Source organism: Lepidochelys olivacea, assembly GCF_965140295.1.
Source record: "Lepidochelys olivacea isolate rLepOli2 genome assembly, chromosome: 2".
Taxonomy (NCBI): Eukaryota; Metazoa; Chordata; order Testudines; family Cheloniidae; genus Lepidochelys; species Lepidochelys olivacea.
In genome coordinates, this window is record NC_140412.1 from 135,336,098 (window position 1) to 135,357,386 (window position 21,289).

At 41.5% G+C, this 21,289-nt stretch overlaps 1 protein-coding gene across 3 annotated transcripts in view; it reads right to left on the reverse strand.

The window, feature by feature from the left end:
* BASP1 (brain abundant membrane attached signal protein 1) overlaps positions 1-21,289 on the reverse strand; it is a 72,261-nt gene that overhangs the window by 28,910 nt on the left and 22,062 nt on the right. The window contains exon 1 of one of the 3 annotated variants that reach the window (XM_084621075.1): positions 9,283-9,488. The exons of 1 other annotated variant lie outside the window; for it this stretch is intronic. In XM_084621075.1, the coding sequence (XP_084477201.1) occupies positions 9,283-9,473 (191 nt within the window). In that variant the 5' untranslated portion in view covers positions 9,474-9,488. Of the gene's footprint in view, positions 1-7,419; positions 7,444-9,282; positions 9,489-21,289 lie in introns of those variants that run through there. One more of the 3 variants, XM_084621077.1, reaches the window with a different exon arrangement.

Genomic DNA, 21,289 nt, shown 5'->3' on the forward strand with positions numbered 1-21,289 from the left:
GAAACCTAGCTGGAGTTTCATGTTTGTAATGAAACCAGTAGATTTTTTGCATAGTTTGGTTAGGTGATTGAACTCATTTTGTCTACTTTCTACTTTTCCCACAGTTTTCTGTTTTACACTCGTCTATTGAAGCATTCTGGCTCTGTTACCTACAGCATTGTGTTTCGGATGTCAAGCATATTAAGTCATTTGGGGTCACAGCTGGACACTAGAAGAGGATTGGTTGCCAAGAAAATCATGTGTGTTGAACTTGAAGGCAAAAGATTTGATGGTGCTGGGTTACAAAACTAAAAAGAAGTTCTGAACAGAGACTAAACTAAGACTGTATATTGGTGTTGTGGCTATTCTATTGTGAAGGATAAATGTGCATTGATCAGTATGCTTCCAGAAACTGAAGTTCTCTACAGAATGGATACTCTACAGAAAGTGAACTGAATGTGTAATTAGTTAAGGTCAGATAAGTTATATCAGACTAGCACTGATATTTCGGGGGGGGGGGCAAAAGCACTGTCATTTTCATTGTTCAGTGGGTTTCTAAGCATTAAGTCAAAGGTACATCTTTGCAGCCCACCACGGCTTTCAGACACCATTGATTTTTCTAGAAGCCAATTGGTTGCTAAACAACAGAGGGTAACTTAAAAACTGAGAGTAGTGCGCAGTACAGTTTTGTATGGTTTGGGTCCCATTTGGGGGGGTTGCGTTTGTTTGTTGGTTGTTTTGGCGCCACCCTGTGAGTGTAGGGTCAGGCCCGCCCTGCAATCACCAGGTGGCAGGAAGTGCAGCAACCCAGCCCCAACCTGCTCTGCTCTGCCAGCTCGTGCTGGGGGGGCGGTTTCCCCCTTCCCCCCAAGCCTGGGGAGGAGATGGAGTGGTGGGGAAGGGGCATGGGATGGGGTGGTGGCAGGCTGCAGGGCAATCTCCCACCTCCATGCAATCAGTGGCCTGTGCTCCCCACTGCCATTCTGGAGCCTCCACAATTATTTATTGACAAATAAAATTTGCAGAATTTTAAAATATTGTGCACAGAATTTTTAATTTTTTGGTTCAGAATCCCCTCAGGAATATGGGATGCTGTGCAGCTGTGATGGTGGAACTGTGAGGAAGGTGATGAGCAGTGGGGAGGTCTATGGGCGGGGGATGCTGGGCGAGTGGTGTGGTGTACAGGGTGCTGTGCAGTTGTGGTGGGAGGCCAGTGGGGGAGGTCTCTGGGAGGGATGGGGGTTGGGCATAGAGATCTGTGATGGAGCTCTCTGGGCGAGGGGGTGCTGGGCATAAGGGTGGGGCACTGGTCAGGGGGGCGGTGTGGTGCGGCCCTGCCCTCAAGGAGAAGAGGCATGCTGGCCTCACAGGGCTAGGCAGGCCAGTGTGCATCTGGCAGCTGCAGGTTTGTAAACAGTGCCCTCCTGCTGGCCTTCACAGAATGGAGCTGCTCCCGCCATGCTGTGCCTCATTGCCCCCAGCCCACCCTTCACTCTGGAGACTGACCATCCCATCCCCCTGCACCTTGCCCCAACGGGGTCTACAAAAAGTTAATCCGGCCCTGGATACATGCACCCTATATGCCACCAAAAGTGGTGTGTAGCACAGACACAGCCTAAGTGGGTTCTCCACTGGTTGCTGGAGGTAGGAGTGAAGTGCAGCTAGTCGGCCTGCCCATCTCCCTCCTCACACACAGATAAGTTATATGCAGCCCAGAAAGGCAGCACACACCTCCCTATTGTGTGGGAGTTCAGTACATGAAGAGTCCCCACCATCCACGAAGCCAAGTGGGATAATGGCTTCATTGTGCTAGGCACTGTACAAACACACAGGGAAGCAGTTCCCTAACTTGGACAGTTTACAATCCAAATAGTTGGATGAGAAACATACCAGTTTAAACATGAAGGCATTATTAATCTTGTAGACCAGTGGTTCTCAAAGCCGGTTCTCAAAGTGGTTCTCAAAACTTCATGGAAAGCCCCTGGTGGGCCGGGCCAGTTTGTTTACCAGCCGCGTCCTCAGGTTTGGCCTATCGCAGCTCCCACTGGCCGCGGTTCGCTGCTCCAGGCCAATGGGGGCTGTGGGAAGGGCAGCCAGCATGTGCCGGCCAAACTTGCGGACACAGCAGGTAAACAAACCGCCCCAGCCCGCCAGGGGCTTTTCCTGAACAAACAGCGGACCGGCTTTGAGAACCACTGTTGTCGACTAGTCAGTAGCACTTCCAGCATTGGTGAAAAGCACTTAGCATATTCGTTTCAGCACTGGCAACATTAAATACATTAATCTGCCTCTTTAAGAAGGTTGGCTGTTGAATTACATTTATTGGCCATGGGATGGCATCAATTACAGTAGAACAAGTACCTGCAAAAAAGACATGTAGGTGCACATTTGCAGCAGAGTTCATGGGAAGCTAGAGTATGCATGTTCGCTCCTCCTGTTAATGGCAATGGTACAACTAACAATATTATGCCATCAGGTTTCGATTTTCAAAGCTACCTAAGGGATTAGGGTGCCCCATTCCCATCAGAGTTAATGGAAAATGGGTATAAAAATCCTTTACATCATTTTAAAAATTCTCAGCCTTAATTTCATCCATAGCATTTAAATTAAATAACCTTAGGCATAAATTCAATTACTTTACTCTAATAATTTGGCAACACAGACATTGTTCAAGAACTTTTGTTTGTTTGTTTTTTAAAGAGCATCTGAGATGAAGTTTACTGAAATACTATACTGTACTACACCTTTCTACTGGCATAACTGTATTTACACTAGATGGTTACATTAGTTTAGTTTTATATAGGTTTCTACACTTAAATGAGTACAAGACCAGCAACCCTTATGCAATATGAATTCTTGATAAAAGACACAGCTTTCCCATATTCACTACACTTGCCATAATCACATTTTGGCTCAAAATATCCTTCCATTTCATGTACAGCTCACATTTATTGACAAATTTACAAAACCAGAAGTGCGTGGGATTTTAGAATCAGCCAGAGAACTTCTCTGATACTTTCCCATCTATTAGCATTTCCTGCTTCACTGCTTTGTTATATTCTCACACTTGCATCTATAACATTCCATATGTTGGAAACACTAATCCCACCATTTAAACATAGCTGGCTTAGAGTATAGCTGGTGCTATGCATTGCCAAGGACAGATTTAGAAAAACTTGTTCTTAAGCATTAAAGTTGAAGAATCTTGCTAACAGCTCATCAATGCAAGCCTTTTGTACTATCTTTGGAGGTATATAGATGTAAAAGAATTCTGCTCCAAGTACTTAACCAAGATAATCTCATTTATGTCTCCCTCATTACTGTGTGGTCCAGTACCCAATGTGAACTAGAACCCAGAAGGTGCTCTCTGATTTTTCACTACAGGAACATAATAGGCCAGATTTCCAGCTGGTGTGTATCATAATGTTGATTACGGATTTACTCCACCCGAGATCTGGCCTAATATTTCTAGTTTGTTCATTAAGGGCAGCCTAAGAGGAGCACGAGTGTACATGAAAACTCACAACCATCTATTTGCGAGGCAGTAACAGGACAGGTAATGACAGCCCCTTGCTCCTATGGTGGCATTTCGATTCCTAAGAGATAACATATGCAATACTTGGCTAATGTGTTGAGCCATTAACTACCTTTTCTGACTGATGGGGAGTACTGAGTGGGCCTTGAAGAGTCCGATACTAAAACATGAGCTTTTCAATTTGGGAAACTGGGAGGGGTTCCAGACAGTCACTTCTGAGAAGACGTGCTTCTTTCCATATGCTGATAGCCTGATGGTTAGGGAACTAGTTTGGGGTGAGGCTAATCCAGGTTCAAGACCCTGCTCTGATGAATTCAGTATGATCTGGGATAAAAAACTTTGCTGCAAATCAGACAGAGAAAGGACTTGGTTTTCCCATACCCACCATAGTGCTCTAACCATCAGGGTGTGTTTGAGAAAGTTTCTTTCTTTCCCATCAGAAATGACCAAACAACCCTGGATCCAAAATCTTCTTCCCAATGAAGACTGTCAAGACAGATAAATGTTTTGGGGGGATGTATATTTAGATGAAATTTTACTGAAAATGTTCCAACCAGCTCTGTGCAACACACTAGTCTTTTGGGCATCCCACAATAACCCAGCAGTTTATGGGCAAACTGCGCTTCCCCATCCCCAATGGTATGATTGTATGATTGGAAGAAAAAGAAAAGAAATGTATCATTGCAAACATCTTCCCCTCCCTGCCAATCCACACTGCTTGAGAGACTGCGCCACAATCTGGTCTTACTGTCATACGTTGAGGCCCCACAAACACCCTAGCATCTGAGTGCTCCCTTCTCTCCTTCCTCAGCTGAAAATCAGCTCATCTTATTAAGGCCTTCACTGTAATTTTGGAGGAAAAAATCCATGTCAACATCATTGCAGTTCTGAGCACAGTGTTTAACTTTTGCAGCTGTAGACAATCAGTAGAGGTCTTGCAAGATTATAGGGATCCTGTATCCATGGTGATTTTTAATAAGAAATCCTTTTGCTGTAGACTATATTCAGAAACAAGGAACAGTATATCAGACTTTATGGATGATCGCTGCAAACATTTATCTCTGAGGAAAGAGGATTATTTCTGCTTATGGATCTGACCCACACCCAAATATCACACAGCTGGATTTGGTTCTGGCAATTCAAACCCAACCCTTCTCCCCACCGAAACAGGAAAAGTAGTTGTGAATATATGTGTGGTCCTGCTTTGGGCTGATCTCTACTCAAATTCCTACCCTAATTGAAGATTATGAGTTAGGTCTTCTTTTCACAGGAGGCAAGTGTATAATCCCATTCCACAGCTCTTTTCTAATGCAGTGTTTTGTCCATAATTCATGAGCATGCTAAGAATGGACTCTGGTTATCCTGTGTCCTCCTGTTCTCTTCAGTGAATTGTTTATAGTTTGCTATGCCAAGGTCTGAGAGGCTCATTTTGTAAAGAGTAATATCATAAACATCAGCCTCATACTTCACCCGTCTCATGGTTCTTGATATGTTACACTTTGATAGAGTAAAATTTGTTACTTCTTCCCCCCGTATTTATTTAAGATTGTTCTGACAAGGATAGTCTCATAAGACATACATTTTGTTTTGCCACAGTTCTTGAGGGAGGAAGGGACAGCAATACACAGTATAGTGTATTTGAGACACCAATAGTATAATGCAGGACACCATCTAAACATCAAATTATATTTAGCAGTCAAATTTAAAATTTTATGCTGACAAGACTTCTTATAGTAAACTGGGCATTTCTCTGTATATTTAGATAAAAATTTAACTTTCAAGCACTTGTATATATATTTACCATTGAGTTTGAACATTACATATTTAGGAAGAATTTTCTTTTTCCAGCTCCATCACTTCCAAAAAGCTAACTGGCAACTGCAAGAAATAAAGGAACACAAGCATTTGTTCTTAGGATTTATTCTGTTAAGCCACTCTGTCCAGGGGGCTACATGGTCTTTGCCACTATAGTATGTGAGTGCCTATTTCACTCTGTGACAAAATTTTCTGATGGCATGAAGATCATATTAAGCTGTAATAGTAAAGCTATTTCTGATCATTCCATTTTTATTTTGTTTCCCAAGTTCTATACCTGCATCTTATTTAGCCAAGCCAAGATATGGTAACCAAGAAAGCCATTATGGACAGAGCTCTGCTGGCATTTGGATGAAAGGCCAAGCATACAGGGGAAAGGAACTGACTTGTTTTGGGAAGGAGTCTGTGCCAGTGAGACAATCTTAAGAGTCTTCGAGCTTCAGGCTCATGAGAGGCAAGTCCTCAGTGGACATGGTGTCAGGTTTCTAGAAAAGGACTCAAATCAAATACTGTTTCGGATCTTTTTGCAGCATCCGTTAGCACTGTTCCCATAGCAACAAGGAAAATCAACATCTATGTCAATTTAAAGATTCACAGTATAGTAACCTGTATTTTCCCACAATTTACAGAGAAAGATAAATTTAGGTATCAGCCTTTTTTCTTTGGTTAAATGGAATTATTCTGAAGGATTAATAATCCCACTGTTTCTAATTACAGTACTATAATAGAAAACCAGCCCCTCCTCTTACATACCCACCCATTCCTTATGGAGTATACAAGTTGCCTGATCCTAGGATTTCTCTTTCCACACTAACTGGAGACGGACTATGCTTTGTTTACAAGGGAGGGCTGTTTCATGCATGGAGAGGTGATTATCAAGAGGCGATAGGCCTGTGGCTTCTGGTAGTCCAGGTTCTTTTTCAGGCCCCATCATTCCAATTCCAATCCAAATGAGCAGTAGTGCTTCTCGCTAAAGGTTCTTCCTGACAGATTCGTTGTTGTTTTTCTTTTGCTCACTGGGCTGGGTAACAAAGTAATTTCTGCTGCAACAGAAATAACTACCACACAGTATACCCCCCCTTTTGGGGGGAGGCAGGGGGTCAATCAACCCTCCTTATATCCATGTATGTTTTCCCCTTTTTCCCATCTCTCTCCCCAAAATCATTCCCAGACAATGCTTCTCGGAATATTTACAATTTTTAGTAGCAATTTTTTGTTCCATGCTTCAAATATGCTTATTTCCAACAGTGACTAAGAGAGCAAGATAAGCCTCATCAAATATTTCACCAAACATAGAATACATTGTCTCAAGTATAGAGCCTTTTGATCTTCAATATGTTGTGAGTCAGCTAATTGGATAACATTTGGCAAGCCAAGAGTACAGTTTCTATATAATCTTACTGCTGTTGAACAGTTGTAAAGTTCAACCTACTGTAATGGATTCTGATTTAGGGCCCCAATCCCGTTTCTACTGTAGTCAATAGGAGTCTATCAATTTCAATAAAATTTAGCCTGATTCTCAAGGCCTTTAAGTCCTGCAACATAAATACCATACCATAATGCTATTGACTTCAAAGGGAGTCTGCCCTGCCCAAGATGTTGCAGGATCAGGGCCCAAAAATCAGCTGTTGAGGATATTGACAAGTAACCTACTTTTCATGAACAATCTAATTACACCCTCACATCACACTCTCACATCAAATATTACTGTTTAAAGATCACTTGAGTGTTCGGTTCCTGCCTTAACAATAAATAGATTAATCCACACTTTAACCTCTATATATTATAGAGCAGAGGTAGGATTTCAAATTATTCTGTAAACACAAATTAGCAGTAATCTGAAGAAAAGTTTAATGTGTTTAAAAACAACTCCTCAGTAAAAAAAAAAAAAAAAAAAACCTCTCAGAAGTATCCTTATGACATTCCAGGAAGATAGCAGAATCTAACTGTATATAGTGAAGTATTACCAACACAACAGTTTATGCATGCTCATAAACCCATGTGTGGCACAAATGTTTAACAATTGCATTGTCATTGCTAAGTTTGGGTTGTGTGGATACATAAAAGGTTCATACATGAATTTTTAATACCTGCAAAAGGTGTTCAATTGACATCACCAAAGAATGAAGTCTTCTGTTCCTACACAGAACAGGTACAGCATAGGTAGTGGCTGTGCAAGCTTCCCTCTCGCCAAGGAGACATTAAAGTCAACAGGAGTTTTCCTATCGACTTCAATGGACTTTGTATCAGGCCCCAGCTATGTGTCACATTGCTGTTCTGGATGCACCAGCTCTAGGTGAGAAGATAGCCTAGGCTCAGTCTACATGAAGTTTTTTGTCCTGCAAAGAGGAGGACGACAAGATTGCAAATTGGTTGTGATTCAGATAAGTAATAATCTGAAATTTAATAATTCCTAAGAACCCAGTATTGCCCTACAATCAGAACTTGTACATTAACATGACCTTGTTTTAATTCAAACACACAAGTGTTTTCAGTAAAAGACACAGTATCTGCTTTGGCTATGCCAGTTATTCATCCCCTCCTATTTTGCCACAAATAGACAACTTCTAGTTGTCTTCCATTCCAAGTCTGCCTAACCTTACAATTTACACAAGGATCCTGTTATGCAGGAAGGTAGGAATGTTATCTTTCAAGTTTGCACATAAGTGAAATTCTGAAGGGCTTTTAAAGGTGGCCATGTGATTTCAAGCACCGAGAAGTTAAGGGATAGTCAAAGTTAAAGTAAATGAACAAACAATAGCACCTTAGTCCAACCTTCAACCCATTTTCAAGAAGATAATCAGAATAATCCAAATGAGAGCTAAGAATGTTTTAGAGACAAAGACATTTTAATTGCTGTTTTTCTTAGCATTACAACATGGCTACCTCTTGTTCATTCCCCAGAGCATAGTTCATAAAGGAGGCGAAATTCACAGCCAAATGCCTGTGCAGAAAGAAAATGTAGCATTGGGTCAGTGCAAGCAATTGGATGCCAATGAAGTAATCTTAATGTACATTTGTGGTTTCTGCTATATAGCTCTGTACAAGATAATTGAAAAGTGGTAAAGGAAGTTCAAGCTGATAGTATTCACTACATAGCAAGAAGAAAAAAATATAAATGCAAGTTAAAGAAAAAAATTTCAATACCTGGGGACACCACTGGATTTTAGATTTAAATAATTTCATAGATGGCCCAAATAGGTTGATATTCTGGACATTTCATTTAACTCAACCAATTTTATTTTCATAAACAGCCTTAATACACAAGCCCTAACACTTTGCAAAAACCTGTTTTAGCCCAGCGCACTTTTTAAGAGAGGTCTAACAGAATAAGACTCATGTAGGTCATTCGGTAATCATTAATCCTAATGTTGAACTACCATTCAAGTAATAAAGTACATACATATCTTTTAAGGAACAGACCTGTAAAGGCAAATATCTACAGCTCCCACACATCTTCAAACACACAATCACCATGGACTCTTGACACATTAAAGTGGCATGTCACTCTTGAACTATACTAGATGGGATGCTTTTATATCAACTAGATTTGGTGCACATTACAACTTTCCACACATATAGATGAGACTTCCTAAGTTCCTAACCTTTCTAAGTGGACTCGCAAAGCAAAGTGGAAATATTTGTCAAAGCCCAAGCAGTGAGAATTCTAGTGCCAGTAGCAAAACAAGCACAAGTGACGTTTCATGCGTCACTGCATTGTGAAAGCATGAGGAAGTAGAAGGGGAGGATACAGAGGCTAGTGAGCTGTGTTTAGTGGGTCCTGGGAGAAAGTAAGCTGCAGTACTGGTAGCATATTTGCAACTTTTCCCATCAGGATCTCCAAGGAGAGAGAACGAGCTAAGGTTTTTTCCAAATAGTTCCACAACATTTACAGCCTTCCATAATCAAAAATCAGTCATGTAAACAATTAACTTAAATTCTCAATATCTCACCTGGCTCCGCTTTGATTGGCTCTGGCATTGGCAAAGACAGACCTTCTGGCTAGGAATCTCATGAAACAAACAAACCAACCCCAAATTGCAGAAGAACACAGGCTTCCTTCCCACACACTTGTCCTACCAAAGAGAGAAAAATAGGGGCAGCAGCAGCAGAAGACTATTTCCACCTGATTGGTGAGCCACATTGTCAGCACCTGCCAATAGAAGTGTGAAAGCAAAAAATACTTCAGCCTTGGACTTTGTTAGGGCTGCTAGGAGAAGGTAATGATAATGTTATTTCTTCTTACTATGAAGACCACCTATGTAAATTGGTTTCCAAAGCAAAGAACAGTGGTAAGATGACCAAAAGATAAGTGAATAAATCATCAGTTCTGAGCAGCCCAGAAACAAGAGCTTGTCAAAAAATCCGTTGTTACACTCAGACACAAATAGAACTAAAAGAAACTCCAGAGATATTAACTACAAGTTGCCACACTCTCTTGCGAAGGCACCAATCTTATTTAAGCCAACTGCTACTTTTGTTCCACTGCAATTAGTAGGTGGCCAGATCTAGGAGCATGCTTCTTCCATTCTGCAGCAAGTCTACTCCTTAAATTGTATCCTCTAGTCTTTGAAATAAATTAACGAAGGCTCCCTCTCCATATGAGTTGTGCATTCCCAGCAGAATTAATGGCTTGAGAAAAGGTTTAGGCTTTCTCTCAGTCACGTGCTAGATGGTCTTGCTTCCAGCAGTGCAAAGTCAATGCAACAGCCGCCTGAAAGCCAGAGAAAGAATTTATAACTGCTTGGCAATCCAGTCCAGACTGAAGTACTTAGTAGCTGGAGCCAGGCTTGTGTTTGGCATTCCTGATCTACTCTAATAAATACAACTATTAGTGCTTAAACTGACTTAGCATGAGCTAGTAGGAGAGTCTTGTTTTGCATGCCAGGACATCAAATCCACTACAGCCCTAGTCATTACATATTTTCAAAGCTTCTCCAAAACTAAGGCTCCATTCCCCTACTATTCTCACAATCTGGCTCCAACTTCCAAATGGAAACTTATACATTTGAAAGAAGTGGGTCAAAGTAATCAAGTAGCAGATAAGGCAGTTTATAACTTTGGTACAGCTGCCACTCAATAGGAGAATAAATCTCAACTGAAAGTTTTTGTAAGAAATGTCTGCAGATCAAAGATTCAGCCTGGGAGGTTAGGTCACTAATCCATATCCTAACAGAAGGGACAAATGGTTTATAATAGGTTACAGCTTCTAAGTGCAATCAGCAAACACCTTAGGTCTCACAACTGAGTTGTGAGATTCATGCATTTGAACCCTATCTCACATACTCATGCTTATCTCCTGAAAACTCATGGAGTGCAACCCAGGACTGGGAGCAGGAGTCCATGTGCTGGGTCATAACGCCACTCAAATCTAGCCTGGCTGCCCATCGTACCAGTACCCAGGTCTTCTTACTTCATCTGCTTTGGCTGAGGTGTACCCTACCGTTGCCCACTGCTAGAGGGGACCTGACCAGAACCTAACCAACTCTCAGCTCCCAATCAGCCAATGGGTAGACAATAGCTGGAGGTGAGTGGCGTTAGCAGATTCTTATATAGGCTTATTTAAGAATAAACATTTAAAATTAAATTTGAAATTGACAACATATGTTAAAGCCTAAATTTACTATAATCTATTACATCCTAAAATACTATTAAGCAATGTGTTTGCTGCCAAGTTTTAAAGGAAGTCAAATCACTGAACTGGTGGCAGTCGCTGGCCAAGCACCTGAAACTACAGAGTTTGTTGAAATGCAAAATCAGCTTTTGACATCAACCTGTTCTGCAGGTGCAGAGAGACTATTTTTAATTTCAGATTATTCAACTAATTCAGTTTAGTGACTAGTTCACTGAAAGTTGAAAAACCAATTGGGAGTTGAAAAAGCAGGAAACATTCTTTCCCTTTTCCAATCGGTGAATAAAACCTAGGTGTGAAAGGATGAGATCTACTAGTTTGAAAATTTTGAAGGACAGGGTGATCAGAAACAATCAGTTCTATTCAGTAACTACAGATAACATGCAAAACATGTTTAGATAACCTTTTTCCCCCTCATGTATCCAGCTCATTTAAGGTACTTTTATTTAATTTTAAAAAATTAAAATCCTGATTTTGTGCAATTGAATTTTAATTTCCATTCAAATAGAACTTGACACAAATCACACAAAAAACAAGTTCATTGTCTAGTAAATAAAAAATGCATCTTTCACCATGTAAAAATTGAGAATCTGAATAAATATAAGTTAAACTATATAACTGCTTATATAAAATGTGTACACATTTAATGACTCTTCCTGATTTTTAGTAAAAAGAAGCACCAAATTTAGTGTAAAGGCTATGTTTTAGTGGCAAATCAACATATTGTAATGGTTATCAATGAATAAGAATCAAACTTTCTTTAGAAAAATCGCTAAAAAGTACAAATAAAAATCACAATTAAAAAGTGAATATTTAAATCAGGGTTTCTGGCTTGCTGATTTAAATCATGATTAAAATTGATTATTTAAATCATTTTGATATATATCTATCCACCCTGCTTGACAATGACAACTGCAGCAATGGGTTTGGTTTTTAAAAAAAAAAAGGAAAAAATGATAAGAGTTTGCATGCTTGATGGTGTCGGTCATTCCTGACCAAAGGCTGCCTAGGCAAAACTGTAGTGTGCCACCTTTCTATTTATCCCCAGAAGAGAAGTTCCTCTAACATGGGGGCATGTCAGACTTTAAGAACATAAGAACTATACTGGGTCAGACCAAAGGTCCATCCAGCCCAGTATCCTGTCTACCGACAGTGGCCAATGCCAGGTGCCCCAGAGGGAGTGAATTTAACAGGTAATAATCTAGTGATCTCTCTCCTGCCATCCATCTCCACCCTCTGACAAACAGAGCCCATTAATGGACTTAACCTCCATGAATTTATCTAGTTCTCTTTTAAACCCTGTTATAGTCCTAGCCTTCACAACCTCCTCAGGCAAGGAGTTCCACAGGTTGACTGTGTGCTGAGTGAAGAAGAACTTTCTTTTATTTGTTTTAAACCTGCTCTCATTAATTTCATTTGGTGGCCCCTAGTTCTTATATTATGGGAATAAGTAAATAACTTTTCCTTATTCACTTTCTCCACACCACTCATGATTTTATATACCTCTATCATATCCCCCCTTAGTCTCCTCTTTTCCAAGCTGAAAAGTCCTAGCCTCTTTAATCTCTCCTCATATGGGACCCGTTCCAAACCCCTAATAATTTTAGTTGCCCTTTTCTAATGCCAATAGATCTTTTCTGAGTTGAGGGGACCATATCTGTATGCAGTATTCAAGATGTGGGCATACCATGGATTTATATAAGAGCAATACGTTATTTTCCGTCTTATTCTCTATTCCTTGTTTTAATGATTCCTAACATCCCATTGGCTTTTTTGACTGCCGCTGCACACTGCATGGATGTCTTCAGAGAACTATCCATGATGACCCCCAAGATCTTTCTCCTGATTAGTTGTAGGTAAATTAACCCCCCATCATAGTGTATGTATAGTTGGGGTTAATTTTTCCAATGTGCGTTACTTTACATTTATCCACATTAAATTTCATTTGCCATTTTGTTGCCCATTCACATAGTTTTGTGAGATCTTTTTGAAGTTCTTTACAGTCTGCTTTGGTCTTCACTATCTCCCTTTACAGAAACCATGTTGACTTTTGCGTAACAATTTATGCTCTTCTATGTGTCTGACAATTTTATTCTTTACTATTGATTCAACTAATTTGCCCAGTACTGACGTTCGACTTACCGGTCTGTAATTGCCAGGATAAACCTCTAGAGCCCTTCTTAAATATTGGCGTTACGTTAGCTATCTTCCAGTCATTGGGTACAGTAGCTGATTTAAAGGACAGGTTACAAACCATAGTTAATAGTTCCACAATTTCACTTTTGAGTTCTTTCAGAACTCTTGGGTGAATGCCATCTGGTCCCAGTGACTTGCTATTGTTAAGTTTCTCAATTAATTCCAAAACCTCCTCAAGCGATACTTCAATCTGTGACAATTCCTCAGATTTGTCACCTACAAAAGACGGCTCAGGTTTGGGAATCTCCCTAACGTCCTCAGCCGTGAAGACTGAAGCAAAAAATTAATTTAGTTTCTCGGTGATGACTTTATCGTCTTTAAGTGCTCCTTTTGTGTCTTGATCGTCCAGGGGCCCCACTGATTGTTTAGCAGGCTTCCTACTTCTGATTACTTAAAAAACATTTTGTTATTACCTTTTGAGTTTTTGGCTAGCTGTTCTTCAAACTCCTTTTTTGCTTTTCTTATTACGTTTTTACATTTAATTTGGCAGTGTTTATGCTCTTTTCTATTTACCTCACTAGGATTTGACTTCCACTTTTTAAAAGATGCCTTTTTATCTCTCACTGCTTCTTTTACATGGTTGTTAAGCCACGGTGGCTCTTCTTTAGTTCTTTTACTGTGTTTTTTAATTTGGGGGATACGTTTAAGTTGAGCCTCTATTATGGTGTCTTTGAAAAGTGTCCATGCAGCTTGCAGGGATTTCACTCTAGTCACTGTACCTTTTAATTTCTGCTTAACTAACCTCCTCATTTTTGCGTAGTTCCCCTTTCTGAAATTACATGCCACAGTGTTGGGCTGTTGAGGAGTCCTTCCCACCACAGGAATGTGAAAGGTCATATTACGGTCACTATTTAACTTGCAGGGGTGGGGAGGCACAGCAAGCCTTCTGATGGTTCGGTGGTTATGGTAGAAGTGGGAGCACCAAGTCACATCACCACTCACTCAGGTTTGACCCGGCCAACCCTCTGCCATGAGTGAGAGTGGCACTGCACCCTGGTGCATGGGGATCACAGCACCATTCAGGTTTGGCCCAACTTCCTCAAGCAGAATGTGCTAGCCCAGGCAGCTACCTAGTTTTCCTCTAGGTAGAGTGCCCCTGCTCCTGCCAATAGAAAATGAAAGCCAAGGTGCAAAAAGAAAGATCTGCTGCAGCAACTGTCCTCTTGGAGGAACAAAAGCTGCCCTGGGGAAAGAGATTGTAATTGACAAAGTGGAGTTAAATGATGCCTGGAGCCTAGTTACCGGTTAGAATTTTGTATTAGAAATATAAACTGAAATATAAAAATTATAAACTTTTGCATGCAGCAGAGTAGGACTGAGAGAATTAAGGTCTGAATTCTCTCACTGAAACTAAATTGGTTAAGTTCTATTTTGTACATTCAAGCTTACACGTTGTGTCTGGCCCAGGATTTGGGGCACAAAGTGAAATGTACATGAAAGAATTTTCCTCCAAATATTTAAAAACAAGGCATTTACAAATTAAAACTCCAATAATAGGGCTAATCCAAATCCTATGGAGGATTTGAAACTCCTGCTCTGAGTAGTCATTTAGAAAATAATTAACCATAAGTAGAAAAAAAAAAATCAAACCCAGGGAGTTAACTGACCCACAGGACAATTTCAACAAGATCCAGTTGACAAAGTGGCCACTGGCCAACTCAAAAGAGCAGCTGCTTGTTCTAGGATACTCTGCAATTGTTAAGGCATTTAATTGTATGCCTACCAGGTAACTGTGCACTCATTACTACATCTTCAGGGACAGGAAGGTATGATGCCATAGGAATTAACACATGTAAGCAAGTAATATATAGCCACAAAAGAGACCAGACCTCTAACTATAAGTATTTTTTAAACGAATGTGAAGTGCAATGAAGTAGCCTCAGATGCATGAATTCCAACCTACAGAATGTTTAATCTGATTCCATTAGAATTATTCATCCTTAAGGATGGTATTTCAGTCACCACTGCAATATGGTGTTTCTGAAATTAATTCAGAATTTTAGTTTCAGCAGTTTCCTGTGCCAGAGCCTTAAACAAAAAAAACCTCAATATTAAACACACATTGGTTCATTTATATACTCAAGACTTTGGCATGCAGGCATACTTGGCAACCATGACTGTGACTAGACAACAGCAAATAAGCTTATGGACACAAAGGCCAATGACTCAAGACCAATATCTACACTTTGGACCTCTGAGTTGTATATTACTGAATTGCTAGTGGGTCAGTGACCCACAACTCCATAAACAATGGAAACAAAAAAAGTTTAAAAAAATAATCTCGCACATAGGGAATCCATTAACACGATAGTCCTCTGTTGAACCTAAAAGTCAAGAATAGGCCAATCCAAGCAAAGTAGGCTAAGCTTGTTCAGGAGAAAGCCTACATCAGGCTTTACAATTGCTGGCTTCAGTTTACTTAAAAAGCAGAGGGGAGGATCTGACATGTTTAAAGTAAGTTAAGTGAATTGTTTTTATATTGTATAATTGCAATAGGGTCCTTGGGAGGGCTGGGTAGCCTAGTGACTGGCGCCTACACAGTAGCTGGGGCAGTGGGAGGGGAGCCAAGGCCTGCCTGCTCCACCAGGATCTGACCCAGGGCCCTAGATGTTTAGCCTCTGAAGGGGCCTCTAAGTTACCCTCCCTGGGTCACCTCCTCCTGCTGCTTTCCTCCCTCAGCTTCTGGTCCCAGGTAAAAGAAAAAGAAACCAAACGATCAACCCCAGCTGCGCTCAGCATATAGTACTGTTCCCTCAGGAAGGCTTCTCCGGCCCCTTTCTCAGGAACCCTCAGCTTCAGCCTCCCCATTCTGAGCTGGGTTGCTCCCTTTTTCAACCCAGTTAATAATGTGCAGGCCAGAGGTGGGGGGCTACTTGGGCCCAGTACTGTCCTTTAACCCTTTCCAGCCCAGTGTGGGGTTGTACACCCCATCACAATGAACTTTTATTGTATGAAAAAGGTAAGGACTATACATTACAGTATATCTTTCTTTCTGTTTATCTCACGCTTAGTTTTCATGTTGTTTCATAAAGGATCCTCCAGTAATGGTCTATTTAAACCTCAGGAGTTTATCATTTAAGTGTTCAACTTCTCTATAATCTGTAAGTAACAGAATGAGATATTAGGGCCTTTGATTAAATGCTGATGATGTGTCTTGGAGTATTAATTTCCTCTTCCATTGTAAAGACAAATACACATTATGACAAAAGGGTTCAGAAGAGACTTGGTAGATTTTCTTTTAGGGAAAATGTGTGTGTTTGTTTTTTAATAGTCAAAGACTTATGTTAGCTGGTCCTGCAAAATGCTGTGCATATGAAGGATTTATAATTGTATCTGAATTAAATCACTGATGATCATAATTAAGGTAAGAACTGCACATAAAACCCCCCCCCAGAAATAGTTAACTCATTCTCTACAGAGAGGAGGTCCACACATCTATCTGTCACAACCCAATAGGTCCATCATCCTACATGTATGCAGGCTCCTCACTGGTTTACAAGTAAAAAGCAGATCAGCTGCTCTTCTTTTGAGGTGCTATATTGTAATGGTTTGCTGATAGATTTAGATTATTTGCTTCACAAGTTAGTGTTTCATTTGTAGTCTGGGAAACAGAATTACACACATACCAATGTCATGTATTTCTGAACTTTCAGTGCACCCTGTACAGCACATGATGTACTTTCTTTTGCTGGAACCCTAGTTAAGGTAGTACATCTTTAACTGCAACATTTTGTCACACTGAAGGCTTAAAGAGTGTCTACAAGACTTAAGAGCATATCCTGAAGTGCTTCAGGCGCTAATGTAGGACTCACACACCTGAGTACCTGGCTGAAACAACAAAACGTAACCTGATTTCTGTGTGGCTTGTTGTATTTTGGTAATATCCTGCCTAATGTCCCTCATATGACTGCTTTAAATATTGTTCTATAAAAGACACGTAGTGTGCTTGTTCAGGAATGGAAATATTCTCTATAGTTAGAGAAAATGGCCTTTATTTCTCGTTTTCTATTAAGATGCCATGAGGAAACTCATTCTGAAGCAATACAAGTCAACACTTTGGGCTAAAATGGAAAATGGAAGAAATGTTCCAAAAGAAAAAGGAAACAGTCTGAAAGTTCTGATTTTCAGAACTCCAACTGACCACTTGAGTTAACCTCATTGTGCCAAGAGCATTCCACGCACAGAAACCAAACCCACATATTTTTGGCATGAGAAACTTGGGCTCCAAAAAGTAAATTTTGGAAGTTATAAGCACCTGAAAATAGGTGTTTATAGTTTAAGAGCCTTCTCAGCTGTTTTTATAGCAATGCTATAGGGAAGCTCTTGTACTTAGTCCTTGAGTTGAGAGAAATGGCTGGCTTCATTCCAATATTCAGATTTATTTTTTTTTAAAGTAGCTGTTTCAGCATGGATAGAATAACACTTGTTATATAGAAGAATTAACGCACAAGTCAGTTGTTGATGCCAACAATATCCTTCAAGCAGCGCTTCAGCATTAGTTTGTGGAAACAACAGAGCAACCTAAATGAACTCAGAATTTCAACGGAGAACTCTTTATATCCCTCTAATTGGGTGGACACATCAATCTTTGTTAGAGCACCTCACTGGATCATTTGTTGTTTACTGAGGCATATGCTGGAAGATTCCATTGGCGTGCCTTCAGGGGTCACTGAGGAGCCTCTTTCATTGAGATTAAAAATGAAGTTGTCTTTAGCGGCTTTTTCATAAACAAGATTTGCAAGATTTGACCCACACCAGACTCACTTTGTTGTGATTTAGAAAGAAATGTTTGTTCTTCCAAAAGAGTGCAGGGGACTGTTCACATCCACGCTAGATTTTTGTAGTGACCAGACATTATTAAAGTGGAGTTCTAATAAAAAATTTATATAGAATCTGTTTCTTCCGGTTCTCACAAAAGGCTCCTTTCACCCACCCAACCTTCTTACTATGAAAAGCCATAACAGCCATTTGGGCCTGATCAAAAACCCACTGAAGTCAATAAAAGTCTTTCAATTGATTTCAAGTTTTGAATCAGGCCCTTAAGCATATGTCTACACTGCAGCTGAGAGGTGTCCCAGCCTGGGTAGACAGACTCACACGATCTTAGCTCAAGATAGCACACTAAAAATAGCAGCGTGGACATTGTGGCACAGGCAGCAGCTCAGACTAACCATCTGAGCTCACACCTAAAGGGCATTCACATTGCCTTAATCAAGCAGAATACTGGATTACTCCATCTGATCACAATCTCCCGAAACATTAGTCGCAAAACTTCAATTTCATCTTAGACCATTATTATTAATAGATTAATATCCGTGACATACAAAATGGAAACAAATATGCTCACCTATACAGTACTTGTCATCTAAATATAAAATTACACTGTACCATTAACATGATTAAGTTCCCTTATTCTTTGGGAGCCAAGCAAAGTGTGTTTTATGGATAGGCAGTACTATCAATTAGTGACTAGCGCCTCAAATGATTTGGAGCCAGAGTCCTAAAACACCAATATATGATATGATAGGATATATGATGATATAACAGTATTGCACATGTGTGAGCCATATTAGAGAACTGGCTCCTGCGAAGTCAGTATTTATATTAGAGATTGAAAATCACTCATGTCATTCATTTATACAAGACCTGTGCATCTGTCCAAGTCTAATATAATGAATGAGCTGGATAGAACGAGACCCCTCCCCTGCAATTTCTCAAGTCAACATATGGATACAAATTTTAAGTATTCAGTAATTTAAAAGTTCGGACTCATTTTAAAAACTTAGAATGTATAGCCATTTATAGAGAGCTAAGCTCACCAAATCAAAGTATTTAAATAAAATTAGAGAAGACTCATTCAACGTATTTTGCATTACATGTCTATGGACAGTGGAAGCATGTGACTAAGAGAACCAGGCAGAGGAAAAGACAGGCAAGTGAAGGAGAAATAGAGCTCAAGAACAGGTTTACAGAGTTGGAAAATGAAGAAGGGGGCTCAGCAGGTGGTCACTGAAGGTGGAAGGGCAAGGAAGAAGAGAAGAGCGGGTAGTCCTATAGGAAAAGGGGAAGAGTCAATGAAGACTACACCAAATATGAGCCCCAGGAGGATACAGCATGGGTTGAAGAGGATTACAAGGGAGAATAGGAATGGAAAGAACTTGCAGCCAGAAGGAACATGGGATAGACCGGAGAATCACACCATCACCAGGAAAAGGCAGGTCTACGTGATCGGGGACTCCTCACTGAGAAGAATGGACAGGCCTGTAACCAAAGCTGATCCAGAGACTAGAAAGGCTATGCTGTCTTCCAGGTGCTAAGACACAGGATGTGGACCTGAGGTTGAAGAGGATCCTAAAGGGAGCGGGAAAGAATCCACTGATCGTCCTTCATGTGGGAACAAATGATACGGCTAGATTCTCGCTGGAACGTATCAAGGGAGACTATGCCAGGCTGGGGAAGACGCTTAAGGAAATCGAGGCTCAGGTGATCTTCAGTGGGATTCTGCCTGTTCCTAGAGAAGGGGAACAAAGGTGTGACAAGATTATGACTTATCAACAGATGACTCAGCTAGTGGTGCTATAAGGAGGGCTTTGGGATGTATGGCCACGGGGAGGCATTCATGGACAGAAGACAGTTCTCTCAGGATGGACTTCATCTGAGTAGGGAAGGAAATAGACTTCTAGGATGGAGGCTGGTAGAACTGATTAAGAGAGCTTTAAACTAGGAATTTGGGGGAGAGGGTTGGCAGATGTCCAGGTAATCTCCACGCCGGATTTTAACATTGTTTTCTTCCCTCTCAAAGTAAGAAAGGATACAGCCGTGGGTAAGAGAATGGACATAAGGAGGAAGGGCAGTGTGGATACCAGTCTAGTAGGTCATAATGGCTGTAAAATGACCGGGCCTAATCAGGTAAAGAATGTGAGCGAGGCCAAACAGCAAAAATTAAGATATTTGTACACCAATGCGAGGAGCCTAGGTAACAAAATGGAGGAACTAGAGCAGGGGTCAACAACCTTTCAGAAGTGGTGTACCGAGTCTTCATTTATTCACTCTAATTTAAGGTTTTGCGCGTCAGTAATACATCTTAACATTTTCTAGAAGGTCTCTCTTTATAAGTCTATATATTATATAACTAAACTATTGTCATATGTAAAGTAAACAAGGTTTTCAAAATGTTTAAGAAGCTTCATTTAAAATTAAATTAAAATGCTGATCTTATGCTGCCTGCCCACTCAGCCCGCTGCCAGCTTGGGGTTCCATTCACCTAGGCCGGAAGCAGGCTGAGCGGGGCCTGCGGCCAGGAACCCGGCTAGCAAGGGGCCGGCAGCCAGAACCCCAGATCGGCAGTGGGCTGAGCGGCTCAGCCTGCTGACACTCAGCCCGCTGCCGATCTGGGGTTCCGTCCACCGGCTCCTGCCAGCCAGGATCCCAGCTGCCGGCCCCACTCAGCCCGCTGCTGGTCTGGGATCCTGGCCCTGCCCATATACAGTGGGTACTACCTTCTCCCTGGTTCCAGCCCATTCTCTTCCTCTCTCTCTGCACTGAGCTAAGGGTGGGAGTGCACTGAGCACAGAGCTGGGGGTGAAGGAGCAGGCTGGGGGTTGGGGTGTAGGGTCTAGCCAGGAGCTATAATGAGGGAGGGGGCTCAGGGTTGGGGCAGGAGGTTTGAGGGTGGAGCGCTTACCTGGGCAGCTCCCATTTGGTGCAAGGGGTGCAGGTAGGAATGTGAGTGGGGGTGTTCAGGAGCTCCCATTTGATGCTCAGGGTGGGGGTGGGAATGTGGGGGGTGCAACAGTCAGGACATGGGGTGTGGGGGGGCTGGAGTCAGGGCTGGGGGTGTGGGCTGGGGTCATGGTGGTGTTCCCAGCCCCTTGCCCTGAGAGGCTCATGGCAGGAGGCTGGAGGGGATACACCCTGATTCCACCCGCCGTCCCCATGGCCCCGTCCCCACTTCTTCTCCACCTTCTCCCCAAGGCAGGGAGCGCACTGCGGCTCCACTTCTCCCCATCCCCTGCAAGGGCCATCAGCTGATCGGCAGCAGGGAGAGAGAGGAGGAGGGGCAGGAACCCAGCACGCTGGGGGAAGAGGCAGGGGAGCAGGGAGCTTGCCTGCTCTGCAGCAGCAACCGGCAG